Source organism: Carassius gibelio, chromosome A1, assembly GCF_023724105.1.
Source record: "Carassius gibelio isolate Cgi1373 ecotype wild population from Czech Republic chromosome A1, carGib1.2-hapl.c, whole genome shotgun sequence".
Lineage (NCBI taxonomy): Eukaryota > Metazoa > Chordata > Actinopteri > Cypriniformes > Cyprinidae > Carassius > Carassius gibelio.
Genome location: NC_068371.1, coordinates 37,191,078 through 37,208,608, shown reverse-complemented (window position 1 = coordinate 37,208,608; position 17,531 = coordinate 37,191,078). Strand labels below are relative to the sequence as shown.

General features: G+C 40.3%; 1 protein-coding gene across 2 annotated transcripts in view; it reads right to left on the bottom strand.

Annotated features, from left to right (window-relative positions):
• LOC128020119 (ubiquitin carboxyl-terminal hydrolase 34) overlaps window positions 1-17,531 on the bottom strand; it is a 41,534-nt gene that overhangs the window by 23,226 nt on the left and 777 nt on the right. Inside the window, exons 2-27 of one of the 2 annotated variants that reach the window (XM_052606738.1) lie at window positions 13,891-13,978; window positions 11,629-12,100; window positions 10,638-10,688; window positions 9,459-9,608; window positions 9,306-9,373; window positions 8,038-8,230; window positions 7,895-7,956; window positions 7,736-7,817; window positions 7,553-7,645; window positions 6,703-6,828; window positions 6,412-6,541; window positions 5,983-6,113; window positions 5,132-5,904; window positions 4,684-4,898; window positions 3,201-3,374; window positions 2,504-2,619; window positions 2,292-2,419; window positions 2,112-2,201; window positions 1,929-2,024; window positions 1,443-1,525; window positions 1,186-1,340; window positions 975-1,088; window positions 794-893; window positions 509-668; window positions 291-417; window positions 63-210 (exon numbers count right to left, since the gene is read on the bottom strand). In XM_052606738.1, the coding sequence (XP_052462698.1) occupies window positions 63-210; window positions 291-417; window positions 509-668; window positions 794-893; window positions 975-1,088; window positions 1,186-1,340; window positions 1,443-1,525; window positions 1,929-2,024; window positions 2,112-2,201; window positions 2,292-2,419; window positions 2,504-2,619; window positions 3,201-3,374; window positions 4,684-4,898; window positions 5,132-5,904; window positions 5,983-6,113; window positions 6,412-6,541; window positions 6,703-6,828; window positions 7,553-7,645; window positions 7,736-7,817; window positions 7,895-7,956; window positions 8,038-8,230; window positions 9,306-9,373; window positions 9,459-9,608; window positions 10,638-10,688; window positions 11,629-12,100; window positions 13,891-13,978 (4,125 nt within the window). The remainder of the gene's footprint in view (window positions 1-62; window positions 211-290; window positions 418-508; window positions 669-793; window positions 894-974; window positions 1,089-1,185; window positions 1,341-1,442; window positions 1,526-1,928; window positions 2,025-2,111; window positions 2,202-2,291; window positions 2,420-2,503; window positions 2,620-3,200; window positions 3,375-4,683; window positions 4,899-5,131; window positions 5,905-5,982; window positions 6,114-6,411; window positions 6,542-6,702; window positions 6,829-7,552; window positions 7,646-7,735; window positions 7,818-7,894; window positions 7,957-8,037; window positions 8,231-9,305; window positions 9,374-9,458; window positions 9,609-10,637; window positions 10,689-11,628; window positions 12,101-13,890; window positions 13,979-17,531) is intronic. The other variant, XM_052606748.1, reaches the window with a different exon arrangement.

Genomic DNA, 17,531 nt, shown 5'->3' with positions numbered 1-17,531 from the left:
GAGTCTGTGGACGTCTATTGGAGGTTCAGAGTCACAGACGTCTGTTTTCTGTGTGCGTGTACCTGGGAAGTCCTGCTGGCGGCTGGTCTGACCGAACTCCTGCAGCTGTGCCTGCTGGCTGAGCTGATCCTTCTGCAGATTCTCATACCAGTGCGTGACCTCTGCCCTCAGATCAGCCACCTGATCGCTGGGGTACATCTCGATGGTCATCTGCACAGACACAGAGGGCTTTATTAGACTTAGCGTGACGACTAACGATGAGGAAGATGATGAAGATGATGAAGGCGCACCTTGTCAGGAAGTCCTGCTGGCTGACACACGATCCTGAGCGGGAGAGACTGTTTATCACTGAGAGCTTTCAGATGACTGCTGATGCCCGTGCCCTCGATCTGCCACTGCCGCAGGTGATACGCAAACCTGAACACACACACACACATTCAATTCAGCGGCCGTTTGAATTCTAATATTAAAAAGGAGAAATGCCACTTCTGGTGTAAACAGTGTGTACCTGCGCCTGAAGGCCTCCAGGTGTGTTTTGAGCAGCAGCAGTCCTCTCTCGATGATGGTCAGGCTGGAGTGGGCGTCTTTCTCCAGGTTAGCAGACGCCATCATCAAGCTCTCCATACACTTACTGATGAACTCCTGCTCCTTCTCCAGACCCGTTTTACCTGCGCTCACACAGACATATAATAATAAATACATCGCATTACACACTCACGTACTGAGGGGTTATCAAAATGTTAATTTTCTACAGTCATGATACAAAATATGTCCGTGTTCTGTGTTTACTGACCGCCGATGTAATAGGAGTTGATGTACTGGATGGCAGCGCGGCTGATGTCTGCAGACTGAGCCCTCAGCGCGATTCCCCACAGCTGATCCATACCACACAACTACAGAAAGAGAGAGAGAGAACGGTCAGGGAGAGCACATCGAGAGAACACACAGAGATTTTGAGATCCGCTGCTGTGAACCTCGCAGTTGGAGCTGCTGTCGTAGGCGCTGGTGGCCAGACGAGCAAGATTACACAGATGCTGAAACAAATTGAGTCCCGTCATGCTGATCGTCTCCGGCTTCAGCTGCGGCATCTGAGAGAAAGAGAGAGAGAGAATCACCTGATGAAGGATTCACTCTCATGGCACGTATCGTATGAAAGATGTGCTTTAACGATACGGATGTCCAGACCTTCTCCAGGAAGAGGTGTTTGTATGTCTCCATGCCCATGGCGTGCTGGTCTTTACTGCGGACCTGGTTCAGGAACCAGTGCAGAGCATCGTCATAACACTCCGAGTCCTCCACTAAACAGTGCCACAGGATGTCCACCTGCTCCAGACTCAACCCTGACACACACACACACACACACACAGGTGATGTTCATATAGTTAAAATATAGAGTGATACTGACATGCAGCGGTGAGAGAGAGGTAAAGAGAGATGCTCACTGAAGTGGTCAGGTGATCCGAGTGTTGAGAACACACAGGTGAGGAACTGCAGACGCACCTGCACCTCTGCACTGTGACTGTACCTGAGACACACAGGGTGTTAACACTGCACTTTATAAAAAACGAAAGACAGAAGACATTTTTGGCAGGTTTTTCATCTTATATTCCTCAAAGAATCCTGAAACAAAATATGAAACAGCCCAACTGATTTCAATACTGATAACAATTATAAGGAGAAATGTTCTTGAGCAGCAAATCGGCATATTATAATGATTTCTGAAGGATCATGTGACACTGAAGACTGGGGTAATTGATTACAGCAATAAATAAACATATTCAAACAGAAAACGGTTCTTTTAAACTGTAATATTTCACAATATTTAATTTTTACTGTGTTTTCACATAATGTTTCAAAAACATTGAAAAAAATCCTACCGACCCCAAACTTTTGAGGAGATAATATAGAAATAGAGACGGCACACTTACAGAGCGAATTTGTGGCGCTGCTCTCTCACTTCCTGGATATAGTGTAACAGATCATCAAAAAAGAGCTTCATCATGTGCAGCTCCTTTTCCGCCCACCTGTAGCAGAGGAAGAACTCTCAAAATCCCCTGTAAAGTGCTCTACATTTCAAGTAAGGACAACACAGAGAGCAGTGTTTTTCTTACATGGTAATCCAATGAGTGTCGTAGCTGGAGCCGAACTGCTGGAAGGTCCCGAAGAGCTTCGGCAGCAAACGCAAGGACACCACCACTGACCTGAGGAACACAAGCAGAAACAAGACCATCAAATATCTCCTACTGGACCTCAATTTGATCCAGCACTTCATATATCTTTGATGGTCTCACCGGTGGTTGGCGAGGTTCTCCAGACAGCCCTCGATGAAACGCATGCGGATCTGACGGTCAGTGAACCAGCAGACCAGCGAGCACAACAGCTTCTCGGCCTCATTAATCAAGCCTTCTGATAGGTGGATCTAGCGACCGAGACAACCGGAGAGTCACGCCACTGACTCTAAAGGGTTAAACACTTTGAATAGTCTGCTGTGAGGTAAACATACCGCATTGTCGTCCTGGACCAGGTCCCACAGAAGGGTGCTGCCGTTCTTGCAGACGTTGTCCAGGTTGATGTCTGTCGCCGCATGCGTAGAGTACTGATGTTTGTGCACCGCTGGACCTGGAGCAGACGTTGAGAAACACATCAGACTGAAACTATCCTGTGACTCTTGTTTGAAATCAGATTTGAGTAAGTTTAGATAAAATGAACTGTAGAATCAAGAACAGCACAGTACAACATCATCACAGCCACTCAGAAGACCTTTGAAACCATCAAAACAGCCAAAGGGGAACAGCTCAGAAATCCAGCGACTCTCTAAAACACATTTACCACAGAGCAACACTATAACCTACTGATGTTCATTCATGTTTATTTCATACTTTAACAGTAAAGAGAAAGATATGATGGGTTCACGTGCCGCTTGAACTGAGGACGCTAAAGCGATCGCTCATGCTGCATAATGAATGATTGGTTTCAATTTCATTATGAATTTGGCAGAATTTTAAAGCTGAGACTTTGTTTATTACAACACAACAGAGCACAAAGCTTTTTGCGATTCTTGGACGTCGATACAAATAATATAAAGTTCACGCATTAACAGAACACAGCAAATAAGCAAGACTTAAGATCTTGATTACAAGATGATTATAAATGAGAATCGTTAACGATATTGCTAATATCCGCACGGCTGACAGCTTTACCTGTTGTAGTTTGTTCAAGTAGTGCATGAAACAGACCCTGCCTTTCTGCAGTTTTACTTCGCACATCTCCGTCATTTTCGATCTCTCTAATGCTGCCACAACTGGAGCTGCTTTCAGCAGGTGTGCCGTCAGCGCTGGTGTTCAGCAGAGATGAGGACTGTTTTTCCTCTAAAACTTTGATGTGCATCGTCTCAGTTTATTACGTCAACATAACAAATGATGTGATTGCAAAACAAGCAGGAAAAAAGGCATTACATGCAAGTTTTCAAATCATGACACGTACATTTATATAGTCGTCAGTGGCGATCTCAGCAAAAACGAAACTCGCAGATTAAGATTTTTGGTTGCAAATCTTATAGCAACCACTTAGAAAACGCGTGAAAAACCAAGCAACGCCTTTAATTGCCACAGAAAAACACTAGCAACAACTTAGAACAATGTAGAAACCTAGCAACATTCTTGAAACCACCCAGTACACCCTTAAATGCCACAGAGCAACACCCAAACAAACATTTAAACACCTTATAAACTGAGCCGAGACAAACAAGAAACCACAAGGATACCCTCATTACCATAGAGCTGAGCTATTCCTAGCAACCACTAAAAAACTAGCAATGCCCTAGAAACTAGAGCCCGAACGATATGGGTTTTTGGGGCCCGATACCGATATTAGGGAGTAATATTCTTTGCGTATATCATAGTACAGTGCCAGTTAAAAGTTTGGACACTTTCCCATTCGTGTGTCTAGACTATTTGACTGGTACTATAGAATACAGTATATACATAAACAGAATATATACACATTAACACAGCTTTTGCAATGATCATTCAAATGGGATCAAACACTTATAATAAGATGACAGAGATATGTAATGGAGGCAGGGCATTTAACAAATTAACAATTAACTTTATTAACCAAAAGAGTCTGACATCAGTGGCTAAACAGTGATGTTGAGTTTTATTCAACTTCAACTCAATTCAATTCCATTCAACTATTTCATTGATGTTTGTCAATTTTGGATATTCATTCACGGATTTGCGCTCGCTTGTCTTCACACACAGATGAAAGTTACTAGAGAAGTGTGAAGTGTGACATGTATACCTCTATAAATGAATACAATATAAATTTGCGCACTTTAATGCTCTTTAAATGTAACATGTATGTTCCCTTGGAACTGGAATCAAGGCGGAATTTCCAGGTCACCAGTAGCAAACAATGGAGAATGCTCTGCTGGACAAACTAAGTAATTACACCATTTCAAGCATTTTATCTGCATTATGTGTTCTGTAAAAAAATAATAATATCAGCGACATATTCACCAATATCGTTATATCTCGACAGGCTCATATCGGCCAATAATATCGGCAAAACGATATATCGGATGGGCTCTACTAGAATTCACACAGAATACCATAATTGCAACTGAGCAATGAACCCAGAAGTGCAAACACACCCAGAAAATTCCTAGCACTGTGTACGTACCTTGCACCAGATGCTCGTGATATATGGAGGCCAGGTTGGGTAGGTGCTGCTGCAGGTGCGAGCTGAGCTCTGCGTGCGAGTTGATCTGGACCAGCTCCTCCTCACAGCCAGACTCCTCTCCATCAAAATCCGCCATGTTCTTCTCGGACTTGGCGCTGACTTGGGAACTGCTGCAGCTCACGTCATCGGCGCTCAGCATGTCCTCTACCATGTGACTGTGGAGAATTAAAGTCTGTGTTGAAAGTCTGTTACCAGAAGACACAATGGCTCTGGATTAAAACCTAGTGAGATGTCTACCTAGACAACACTTTAAGGCATCAAAGCAACCTTTTAAGACACCTTCTTGGAAAAAGGCAAACCCGAAGTGAACTTATGAGGTTCCACTCCAGTTAGGATGCTGCCTATGTAGACAGTTGGGAGCTCACTAGGTTTTTGAAAAGAGACTCACCCATCGTGATGGTGGTGATGATGATGATGGTGGTGATGATGGTGGTGATGCTGAGGGCTGATGAAACGCCTGCAGTTGAAGAGCTCGTTGCCCATGGCCTCCGTCAGGAAGTCCGCCGGTCGAGGCATGCAGGGCGGCTCCTGGGAAACAGACGCTCCGTGTGAGGAGCCCATCTCTGTGTCACCCTGCTGTGGTTGCTGGGGGTTCTGGGATTGGGAATCAGCCTGCTCTCCCGATGTTCCCTCCAGGCACGCAGAAGAGGACGTGCAAGGCTCGAGGATCCTAAGGGAAGACGAGGCTACCATGGCCGCGGCTGCCTCTGGGGTGAAGGGAATGGATTTGGTTTTGGAAAGTCCGGGAACAGAGGCGATGGAGCCAGGAACGCCAGGGGGAATTCCGGGTCGCTCCGGAGGGCCTTGGACCTCTCCGAGTGCTTCACCAGCTTTGCGTTTTCGCATCTCTGACGTGGACGACTCTCTAGTGTCTTTCTGCGGGCTGCCCTCGGAGGCGACAGCGGGCCTGTCGTCTTCATCGTCCTCGTCATCGTCTTCATCATCATCGTCATCGTCCTCCTCTTCTTCCTCCTCCTCTTCCTCCTCCTTCAAGGCCTCGCTGTCAGCCATGTCGTCGGAGTGCAGCTCGCTGCCCGGGCTGCCTGCTGATTGGCTGGCTCGGCTGGATCCAGCCTCATTGCTGGATGCCTCGCTGCGGCCGCTGCTGCTGCCCTCCTCGCCGCTGTTGGCCGTCTCATCAGAGCTGCCCTGCAGGGACTCCTGTGGAACGGCAAAACACACCTAATAAGCTGAAGCTGATTGACAAGGTTTCAAATCATCTTTTGGAAACTGTGTCACCTCTGTGTCCGACAGCCTCTGCTGCCCTCGTTTTCCACTGCTCATGATCGGCTCGTCCATCTCCATGTCACTTCCTCCACTGTGATGCGTGTCGCTGTTGTCACTGCTCTCTGGGCTTCCTGCAGGAGAACCTGGGGGAAAAATAAAACATAGATGACATTTTAACCATAAACAAGCTACACTGAGATCCTGAGTAAATAAATAAAATCCTTCAACAGAAACTCCTACACATTTTAGTTGTAATATAATTTCAGCACTTTCATATTGACTTTAATTGCCCTTTCTGACCTAAATTGAATACAATAATTCTAAATCTCTAATTCAGAATACACAAAACAAAGCATATATCTACACCAGCTTCTAACTGAGAAGCCTCGAGTCTAAATCTTTGGCATGCACATTCAAAAGCAGATGTCAAACACAACACACCTTTCTTGTTGCCCATGGGAATGTTTGAGTTGAGCAGGGAGGCGAAGGAGCTCTGTTTGGACAGCTGAGTTTTGGCTGCCAGAGCGTTATTCCACAAGGCCTTGATCAGCATGGACGCCAAATACAGCGTCTACACAAGCAGAGAAACAACTCAACAAACACATACTGGATAGCTAGGTTTTAGTCTGTTTGAAAGTTTGTTAGTGAGAGCAGGCATCTAGTTTTGTATATGACTAAACAGACTGTGTGTAATTCTAACATGTGTGGATGTGCTCTGAGAGCGAGCGGTACCTGTTCGGTGTGTGCGCTGGGGTGTAACCCTGACACCAGACTGAGCACGTGCCGCAGAGGAACAGGGTCCAGGTTCTTTATGAGCGAGGGGAAGAGGTCATGGATGTAGCGACTGCAGTGTTTCAGCTAAAGATAGAGAGGAAAGAAATTTACTACATTTAAAAATTAGTTTCTGATGCAGTACATACAGTAGAATGCAGCATTGTTTTAGTTTTATTTATATAATACCATTATAGTATTTATTCATATTTTAAATTAGCTTTTATTTTTATATTTTTGGTTTTCATGATATTTGAGTTTAAGTTTGTGATGTTGTATGTTTAGTCATTTGAATTGGTTTTGGTTTTTTAAAATATTTCTATGCAGCTTTCATTTATTTTATTTCGGTTTTATATTCATTTATGTTTTTTTTCAGTAAATTGTTTAACTTATGTATATCTTTTAATAGTTATATTTTCATAGTAATATATTGTTCTATTTTACATTTTATTTCAGCTTTACTTCCAATTAACAAAAAATATTTGTAAATGTTTTTCGGTTAACAACAACAACACTGTTACATTGGATGCAATGAGAAAGATTTTGATGTTTCTATAAATATAATTTATTATATAGATTTAGTTATTATATCAGAAATTATTTTCTGTTGTTGCATTTTTGCTTTTTAATAAGTGCTTTTAGGAGTCAATATTGTGTGTATATATATATATACTTCCAAAACACTACATTGTATAAAAAGCAAAATAAACATTTTTATTTCAGTTACATGCAATGCAGGTGTTATTGTTAACTAAAACTAAAATGTGCACAATATATAAAATTGTGTAGTCTAAATCGCGTGTGTGTGTACCTGTGCAGCGACCCATATGCAGTCCACATGTTGAGTGCTCAACCTGCCCTCGGCTGCCAGGAAGTTCAGGATCACTTGGCACTGTTTAATGATCTACAGCAGAAACACAATCAGAAATAACACACCTTTAGTCAGAGCTTGGACAAAACGAAACCCGTATCTATGAAAGTTTACTGGACTCACCTCAATGTGCAAATTTGGTCCAAATATGTGCTCCACAACATTGTTGTTAATGAGCCAGTCGGCGAGTTCCTTTGCTATGGACCTGAGAGAGGAAAGAAAGATGTCGATACACATCTAGCTGGACTGAACTACTAACAGCAGTGGACTCGTAACACTCACGTCTCAGTGTCAGACACCAGGGACTCGTTATTACAGACGTCATTGAAGGTGTGCAGCTGATTCTACAGAAACACAAGCACAGATCATTCAACACGGGCTGGAGACGATGGCAGAGAGTTCTTGTGTTTGTGTGTCTCTCGTACCGTGATCTGGCTCAGGCCGGCCAGTCTCATGGTGAGCGTCGGACTCATGAAGTATTTGAAGGCCAGATCCAGACTCTCTCTGTCAAAACATAGCGCGCTGTCCAACGGCTCCTTCACTGTGCTCCACATCAGGTCGGCCATGTTTCGCGCCGCGCTCTGACGCAGCTCCTGATCCGACAACTTACACAGATACCTAGAGACAGACGGAGATTCATATTAAACCAGACGAGTCACATAAAAGCAACCGAGCACAAATATTCATCTGTCTAGAAAAACAGAGGGACTAGTTGAAAATATTTTCTATTCAGCAGGAAGCTTAACTTGTATTAAACCTGAAACATTCATTTAAGGATCTTTATCAAAAACTCATTTTGCATTTATAAAGGATATATCTGGCCCCATGAAAAGCAGTTAACATACAAAAGTGTGACAGAGCGTTTCAGAGGCTTAATAATTAACATGTCATCATTTCCCACCCAAAGTGTGTTTGAATTCGCAGGGTTACATTTAAGCTATATATTGCAATGTGTTACATAACAGTAGCATGATTTCCAATTTTGTTGCAAATTTTCCTTTTTGTAAGATAATATTTAATAAAAAATAATCTTTATTATAATAATATAACAATTATGTATGCATATGCAGATTTGCATATTACATGATATTATAATAAGTACTTATGAAGTGGATTTACATTTATATGATATGTGGATTTGTATACAATATAATAATATTAAATGACATAATACAATATAACAATAGTCATTTTGAAGTTGTATTATATTTTCACGTGGATACATATTTATATGTGCCGCAGGTTTATATATAATATAGTATTATAATATAATTGTCGATTTGAGGTGGGATGCAAATTTACAATATTATAAAATATAACACAAAAGAAAATCTCTGAGGGAATAAACAAATAGACTCTCTCTCTGTGAGTCTCTCCCTGTGTGCGGCTCTAATCCTGTCTGGCTCGGGTCACATGACCAGCACTCGCTCCGCTCCCCTGCCAGCCGTCTGACTTCCCCCAAGGTCATGTGAGGAGAGCCCTGGCGACTGTTGCTATGGTGAGGGATGCTCTTCCTAGCAACTCGGCAGAGAGCTGATTCCCTCTGCAGAGCTCTTTCTAAGAGTAGCCTGCATCTCGTTTATATCTCTCAGTCAATCAGCTCGGATCGAGTAGATGAAAACAGATTTTCCTGCACACTTGCCAATTAATGATGCTGAAGCTTTAGGTCTAGTTTAAAGAAAGGAGATCTTACCTGATAACATAAGTGCGAAAAGGGATGATGTGCTGCATCACAGCGGGAATGTGCAACCATATTCTGATCTGTAAAAGCACACCTCTGATTGGTTACAGATCTAACAAGTCAGACTCTGGTTTGACTGAGGTTTGTTTGACTGCGTGGACTCACGTTAGAGACGATGGTGATGAAGGCATGTGCGATGGGGAAGGGAAGAGTGTCAGGAGCGCCGAACTCAAAGCAGTCCTTCATCAGAGAGAGGCCGTGCTTCCCGCAGAACATACACACATACCGCAGCAGGTGCAGAGGGACCTCCACATCCTGAACACACACACGTCAGCATGCAATACAATCACTTCAAACACACCCAGATCATTTTCCTAAATTATGCCCAAAGAAAACACTGCCTTTATCTCAACAGCATTATTGTGTGGTCACCTGACTCCGTTCTGGATGCTTTTACAGGACAGAAACAAACTTAAAATGAGTTGAATCTAAATAAACTTTAGAAGATCTCTCTCCGGCAAATCAGTCCAAAGCCTATTTAATTAATAATAATAATAATAATATAATAATCATAATAATATTGCATGCTTGCATTGTTGTATATAATCATCACAACAATATAAGAATATAAGATGACACTACAAAACTAACATATTATGTGTCTATAAAACATTATATATAGTAAGCATGACCTAATACTCATTAAAATCATAAAGACTGATAATAAAATATAAACAGATTTTGTCATATAATTACCAGAGAAATAGCCTTATAAGTTATATATTAAACTGTTGTATTAATATAATAATCATTACAATAATATAATCTGTCATGTACGCTATGTTGTGTGCAAAAATATGCATTTATTAAGTATGAAATGTTATTTAATCATTTACACACAATGAGAGTGCAGACATATGGTGTGAGATCATCAACAGATGAATCAAAATTGTTGCAGGCAGGACTGATTACAGGCTACAAAAACATCCCAAGATATGAGTCTCATTTATATGAGATCAAACGAGCTTCAGAAAACATCCGTACATAGAGTCGGAGTATGAATCGTTTGCATTTAATTAATAAAACCTGTGAAGATTCATGTGTGCGGATGAATCACACTAGCCAATGTCTAAACAGAGAACATCTCATACTTTCATACACAGGACACACCTAGCTGTGATCTCAGAGTCAGCTCAATCTAGTCCTGCTCCAGCCACTCAGCATCTATTGTGGTTATGACCTCTCTCTAAACGGTGTAATCAAGCCCATCATAATGAGTGTGTGTGTGTGTGTGTGCGTGTGTGTGTGTGTGTGTGTGTGTGTGAGAGAGAGAGAGAGACTTACATTCATATCACAGAAAGAGCCGAGGATATTGCTCTCTTGTGCGGAGATATCCTGAGGATAAAAACAACAAACGGATATTAAAAAGCGACCCAAATAAAACCACACTCAACTTTTCAACAGAAAACAGCTTCTTTTTTTGTCTTGAGAATTTGCTCTGGTTATTCAGCTCATCAAAAAAATTTAGCAGTAATAAAGCAGTAACTGGAAGAGTACATAATGCGTCTGTTGTCCAAAAGATATATTGTCAAAGTAAAAATGACTTCAATATCTCCAGTGAAATGTTTACAGATCAACTAGAAATGCACACAAGTACTGATGATGCCTGACCAGGAAAAACACTCTAATGGCTTTTACATGCACTTGAAAAGTTTGATTTAGATGATTTGTCTTTTTAAAATGTTGTGTAAATATGACTGTAGCTCAGCTTTGTTTGGCACATATACGTGTAATTGCATTACAATTGGCCTTGATGTTGTGAGCTTGCTCTGAAAGACAAAATGTTTTATAAGTATTTAGTCTATCAAATATTCGAGTCTTTACTGATCAGTCTGAAAATGCATTAACCGGATTATAACTGCACATGTAAGCGTACTTGGCAAATCTGCAGAAAGAGCATCAAAAAAGGAACAATTACTAATGTTGGGACTGGTTAAGGCATCATTTTTGGTGATACCTAAAGTGAAGCAACCTTGATGAGATTCAAATGTGTTATTTTGGATAAGGCTTAAAATGCATATGCATGAAATGAAAATTTACTCTATTTCGTATATGCATGTACTAGATCTTATTTTGAACTATTAATCCATTAAAGGACTAGTAAAGGACACATTTAGGTGACATATGGTGACTTCACCAATCATTTAATCCACTTCAACCCTCCACAGCTGAGTGCAAGCTTGAGTGCAACACCCACATCTCCAAAAAAAAAAAAAAAACAACACCTTGGAAGCCAGACTTTAGAAACCCTGTTGCCTATACGAGCATGTATTACCTCTATAGTGGGGTGTGTGTTGTGTTTGTAGGCCGTGTACAGGGGGAACTGGATCTGAAAGATCTTGGCAGCACACAGCAGCAGTTTCTCCTGGTCTTCTGTGCTCCAGGATGCAAACGGGTCCAGGCTGCTGTCGGTCCCGCTCTCACCCTCCATGGGTTCACTGAGCTTGGGCTGGGGATCCGGTTTGACCCCCTGATTCTGGTTCTTGTGCTGATCTCCGTCCTCTTCTCCACCGTCCTCTTCAGCAGAGTCCCGCTCCACATTCAGTGGCTCATCCTCACTAGGTGATGGCTGGGGCTGGGCGGAGCCCCATTCTGACTCCGCCCCCTCTGTCCTAGTGTTGCCATGGCCACTGTGCAGACGGTCCCTAAGGTTGGTTACTTGGACAATGACCAAGTTAATGAGGGCATAAACCAGCTGGCTGAACACCTCGAGGTGTTTGTATTCTTTGAAACAGCACAGACACTGCCTGCAGATGAACACAGAGAGAATCGGATTCATCAGCAAATCATTCGCAAAGTCCTAGCTTCTAATGTGTTTGTTTATTAAATGTTTTGGCTAATTTAATCAAGCTTTCAGCCACCAAGGAGACTGTAGTACTTTCAGTTCAGTTTAACAAATTTAACAGTATTTCAATCCATCCCAAACGACAGGTCAAACGAAAATGAATCCATGACAAAACAGCCATGATGACAAAGAAAACAACAACATGACGCAGGATGGAGTACAAAACATGAATGAATGAATCAGCTAAATGAGTGAGTCAGTGAGCAAATCAGTGAGTGAATGAATGAGTCAGTGAGTGAATAAACGAGCAAATTAATCAGTGATAGAATCAGTAAGTGAATGAGAATAAATGAGTGAATCAGTGACAAAATCAGTGATAGAATCAGTGAGTGAATGAGCAAGACAGTGAGCAATGAATGAGTGAATCAGTAAGTGAATGAGAATGAATGAGCCATTCAGTGAGTGAATAAATGAGTCAGTGAGGGAATGTGAATATCGTGTGTGAATAAATGAGCGAATGAATGAGTGAATCTGTGAGCATCAGCAAGCAAATCAGTGAGTGAATGAGAATGAATGAGTGAATGAAGGAGTGAGTGAATGAGGGAGTGAATGAGAATGAATGAGTGAGTGAATGAGAATGAATGAGTGAATGAATGAGTGAGAGAATGAGTGAGTAAATGAGAATGAATGAGTGAGTGAATGAGAATGAATGAGTGAATGAATTAGTGAGTGAATGAGTGAATGAATGAGTGAGTGAATGAGGGAGTGAATGAGAATGAATGAGTGAGTGAATGAGAATGAATGAGTGAATGAATGAGTGAGTGAATGAGTGAGTAAATGAGAATGAATGAGTGAATGAGAATGAATGAGTGAATGAATGAGTGAGTGAATGAGTGAATGAATGAGTGAGTGAATGAGAATGAATGAGTGAATGAATGAGTGAATGAGTGAATTAATTAGTGAGTGAATGAGTGAATGAATTAGTGAGTGAATGAGTGACTGAATGAGTGAGTGAATGAGTGAGTGAATGAGAATGAATGAGTGAGTGAATTAGTGAGTGAATGAGTGAATGAATTAGTGAGTGAATGAATGAATTAGTGAGTGAATGAGAATGAATGAGTGAATGAATGAGTGAATGAATTAGTGAGTGAATGAATGAGTGAGTGAATGAGAATGAATGAGTGAGTGAATGAGAATGAATGAGTGAGTGAAAGAATGAGAATGAATGAGTGAATGAATCAGTCAGTGAATGAGAATGAGTGAGTGAATGAGAATGAATGAATGAGAATGAATGAGTGAATGAATGAGAATGAATGAGTGAATGAATCAGTGAGTGAATGAGAATGAATGAGTGAATCAGTGTCAAAATCAGTGATAGAATCAGTAGAAAAAATGAGCAAGACAGTGAGCAAGGAATGAGTGAGTGAATCAGTAAGTAAATGAGAATGAATGAGCGATTCAGTGAGTGAATGAGAATATATTATTAAATAAAGACAGTGGGTGAATTGAATGAATCTTCAAGCGATGAATGAGTGTATGTATGAAAGATTGCAGTGAGTGAATGATCAAATAACAGAGTTATAGGTTAGGAATAAAAATGCTATTGAGTGGGAAGTCAAGGAGGTAATGCATGAGTGAATGAACTGAATAAATGAGCTATTGAGAAGCCAAACCAGCCAATTAGGTAATGAATGAGTAACTGAATGTTTGAGAGAGTTAATGAAGTATATATGTGAATGACTGAGTGCTGACCTCTGTGTCCATGTGCTGATGTAAGTGAAGACTCTTAAGGCATGCTCCTTCTTCAGCTGCAGGCCGTCTGAGCTGTCTGCATCCGAGACTGAAATACACAAACACACAGAGACAGAGAAACAAAGCTGTTAATGAGGAGACTACAGGCTTCTGGAGCTGTCTGGGATCAGATCACTTAAAGACACACAGCAAACACAAATGCTGAAAGATGACTTGCACGCAAAGGTTTAATACGGTTTATGTACGTTTTTTTTCCTTCAAATTAGTAAAGAGCAATAGTGGCACAGCACAAAAACAAATCTGTAAAACAACCCAAACTCAAGGTACATCAAACTGTCAAGAATGTATGTACTTTTAATGACAAATGACAACCGTGAAAACCTGTTAACTGTTTAACGTTAAACACTGAAAAACTATAATTACTAATGAGACACTTCATGTCATTTTACAGTACAATGCTGCTTAAATGTACAGCTGACATTCCCAGAATTCCCTGTGTGACACATCTGATGGTTTTTCATTGAAATAATTATATTATATCAGTGAGACATACATCAGGGTTTTGTGTTTCATCTTATGCTGTTAAATAAATAATTATTGCATTATTTTAGTGTCATGTTTTAACATGATTGTGTTTTGTGTTTGTGACACTGTGCACCTTCTAAATATTAGTATTTACTTCAGCTCCAGGAAGAGCTACTTGTGTGATGAACTTTGATTCAACATGTGACAGCGGTGTTTTTAAGGGGATTACCAGTATGCTATAAAAGTAAAAACAGATTTTTATCATTTGCTTTATTATAATTTCAGGTAATGAAAAAATTTTACTGTAAATTTGAGTTCCATCCGTAAAATGTGAAATGTTGTGATTGTATTTTTCACCGTAACACTAGATATGGGAGATCATTACAGATGATCAGATGAAATTCTGCATTTGCATGACTTTACTATCAATTTATGTGCCCAATCCCAACCAAGTAAACACACACACACACACAATTAATGATTTCCACAGTGACGAGGGAGTTGCTGGACTCGGGAATGCTACCTTGGGGTTGTAAAGTTCACACGAGCAGCTGGTTAGCCTTGACCTACATGAGATTTTTGTTCGTTCTTTCTGAAAAAAGGCTTTCCTGTCGTTTTTCTTTTTCCTCTGCCGTTTCCCCACAGCTCTACAGTAACAATCCAGGGCATTGTGTTCTAGGACTGAGAAACAGTTTGACGGCGCGGTTATATGAGGATCTGTTATCAAAGCTGAAAACTTGAAACCACAAAAGCACCAAAAATCCCTCAAAGTCTCTAAAACTTTACACAGAGACACACTGAATTACAGTACTTGGTTCCTTCCAAGACAAAAACTTTAACAGAAACTGAACTTTAATGACTTCTAGGACTAACTCAACCAAAACGGACATTCATAAATGTCATCATTTACATGCCCTCGTGTCGCTCCAGAACACATATGACTTTATTTCTCCTGCTGAACAGAAAAGAATATATTTTGAATAACGTTCACGCTGTTCTTTTTTCATATAGTTGTACTCTGAAAATGACAAACAGCACCAAAAAATAACTTGTTTACAATAACAATATACAAGTTATTTACAACATGTTCTGAGAAGAACAGACTCAACTTATTTTCACTGAGTCAGTTATTTTCTGTCTTGCAATGAATCGCCATCTGTTTTTATATGCAATAATATTCGGCCATTTGTCTATGATGCATTTTTGTTATTCACAATTCAGAGATTGTGCTCAAGCGGAGGAGCTACAACATGCACAACATAAAAGCCCTGACACCACACAAGAGCTTGGATAGAGAAGATTTTTAGCTAATTAAAACTTGAATTTACACAAAGCAATCATCTGACTCCTGAGGACTTGAAATATGGCAAACAAATTAATTACAGTGCATCCATTTGAAAGATTTGCTGTGTTGAAAAGAGCTGCATGAACATTCTCCAAAATATCTCCTTTTGTAATTCACCCAAGAAAGAAAGGGTTTGGAGCATCATGAGGATGAGTAAATGATGACAAAGATCACTTTTATACAGGCACTTTCCAAATCTAGTCAAAATTCCCTGTGATTCATATCTTTTTATGACGTCTGGCACAACTGGTTCAGTGACTGTCTGGCTGTTTTTGACCTTAAAGAAAATGTGAAATTACAGAGTATGCATAAACAGACTTGTGCTGACAAAAAGAGTACACACACAAACACTTGAGACTGCATTTAAGCTCTCTCCTGAACACAAACGCACAGCACGCCGGGTCAGATTAACACTGTCAAACTGGCCCACACAATCAAAGGGTGGGTCTGAAGTCTATCTCCACACAGCACAGTGTTTGAGGACTGAGATGTTAAGCTGCACATGCACATATGCGGCTGCCACTCAAGGACACCAGACACGCCTGAAGGCCAAAAACACACATGCTAATGCACACTACCAAATAACACTGACGTTTAATATTAAATCTGTGCATATTAAACGCAGTTATTAAATATAATTCATGTGTTCATTTAATAAAAAACTATTTGGAAAACATGGCTTCACACCCTCTATAAGATTAAATGATATATTAAAAATATATACGATACGGTACTTTTAACTGATATATTTGGTGCATTTATCAACCAGCTTTATTAGTTGCTACTAAATAACCCCAAACTGTTGGCACCCATGATTCTTGTCATATGGGGTCAGTGCTGACAAACACAATTCGACAATACATTTAAAATGCAAATGCATCACAGATTTGCACAAAAACACATGGAAATAAAAAACAAGCTATGGTGATCTAACACTTTAATAACGAGCAATGACAGCGCAACAACGTGCAAGATTTAATTTAATATCTTTTTTTTTTTATCTCACTTAAAAGTTACCAGGGAAAAAAATAGTTTTATGCTTTAATGTTTTTCGACGTTATTATAGTAACACCATGCATTTTGCATTTTAGTTATGACACTTTTGTAAAACCGTGTTGTTGTTCTTTTTTGGGGAGGAAAATGTACAATGATGGTTTTGTGTTTTTATATCACGGTAATACATTAATACCGTTATCTGTCCACTTTGTTGGACTTTTTTGACATGTATAATAGTAACTCAACTGTATTCTTTAAAATATTATGCAAACACCACGGCAATCCTTCAATGCAATAAACCAAAAGTACCATCTGACATCATAACAGTACAAGCATAGTGTCATGTTGTTGTTTTTACCAGGATATATTTTAACATTTCTCATAATATTTCTTTAAAATATCATGGAAATACCACTGTAATGTTCAAAACAATAGTATATATATTTAACATCATAGCAGCAGAGTACCATGTTTTTTGGACATAAATCATAGTAGTTCTTTAAAGTATCATACAAAAGCAATGGTGATCCTTCATTACAATTGTGCCGTGTTTTTACCATCGGTCACTGCCTTGCCAAGACATCAGTACTGAAGCAAAGAAAGAGCATTAATCCCCAACACACACTCTCTCCATCCAACAAAGCACACAAACACGGTCTGATTCCTGTCCAGCAGCGGGCCAAAGCCTTGCTAAAAACTCTCATCACGACTGTCCGATCACATTGACCCTCATAATAACACATCAGCATTAATCGTGTTTGGCGATCAGATGTTG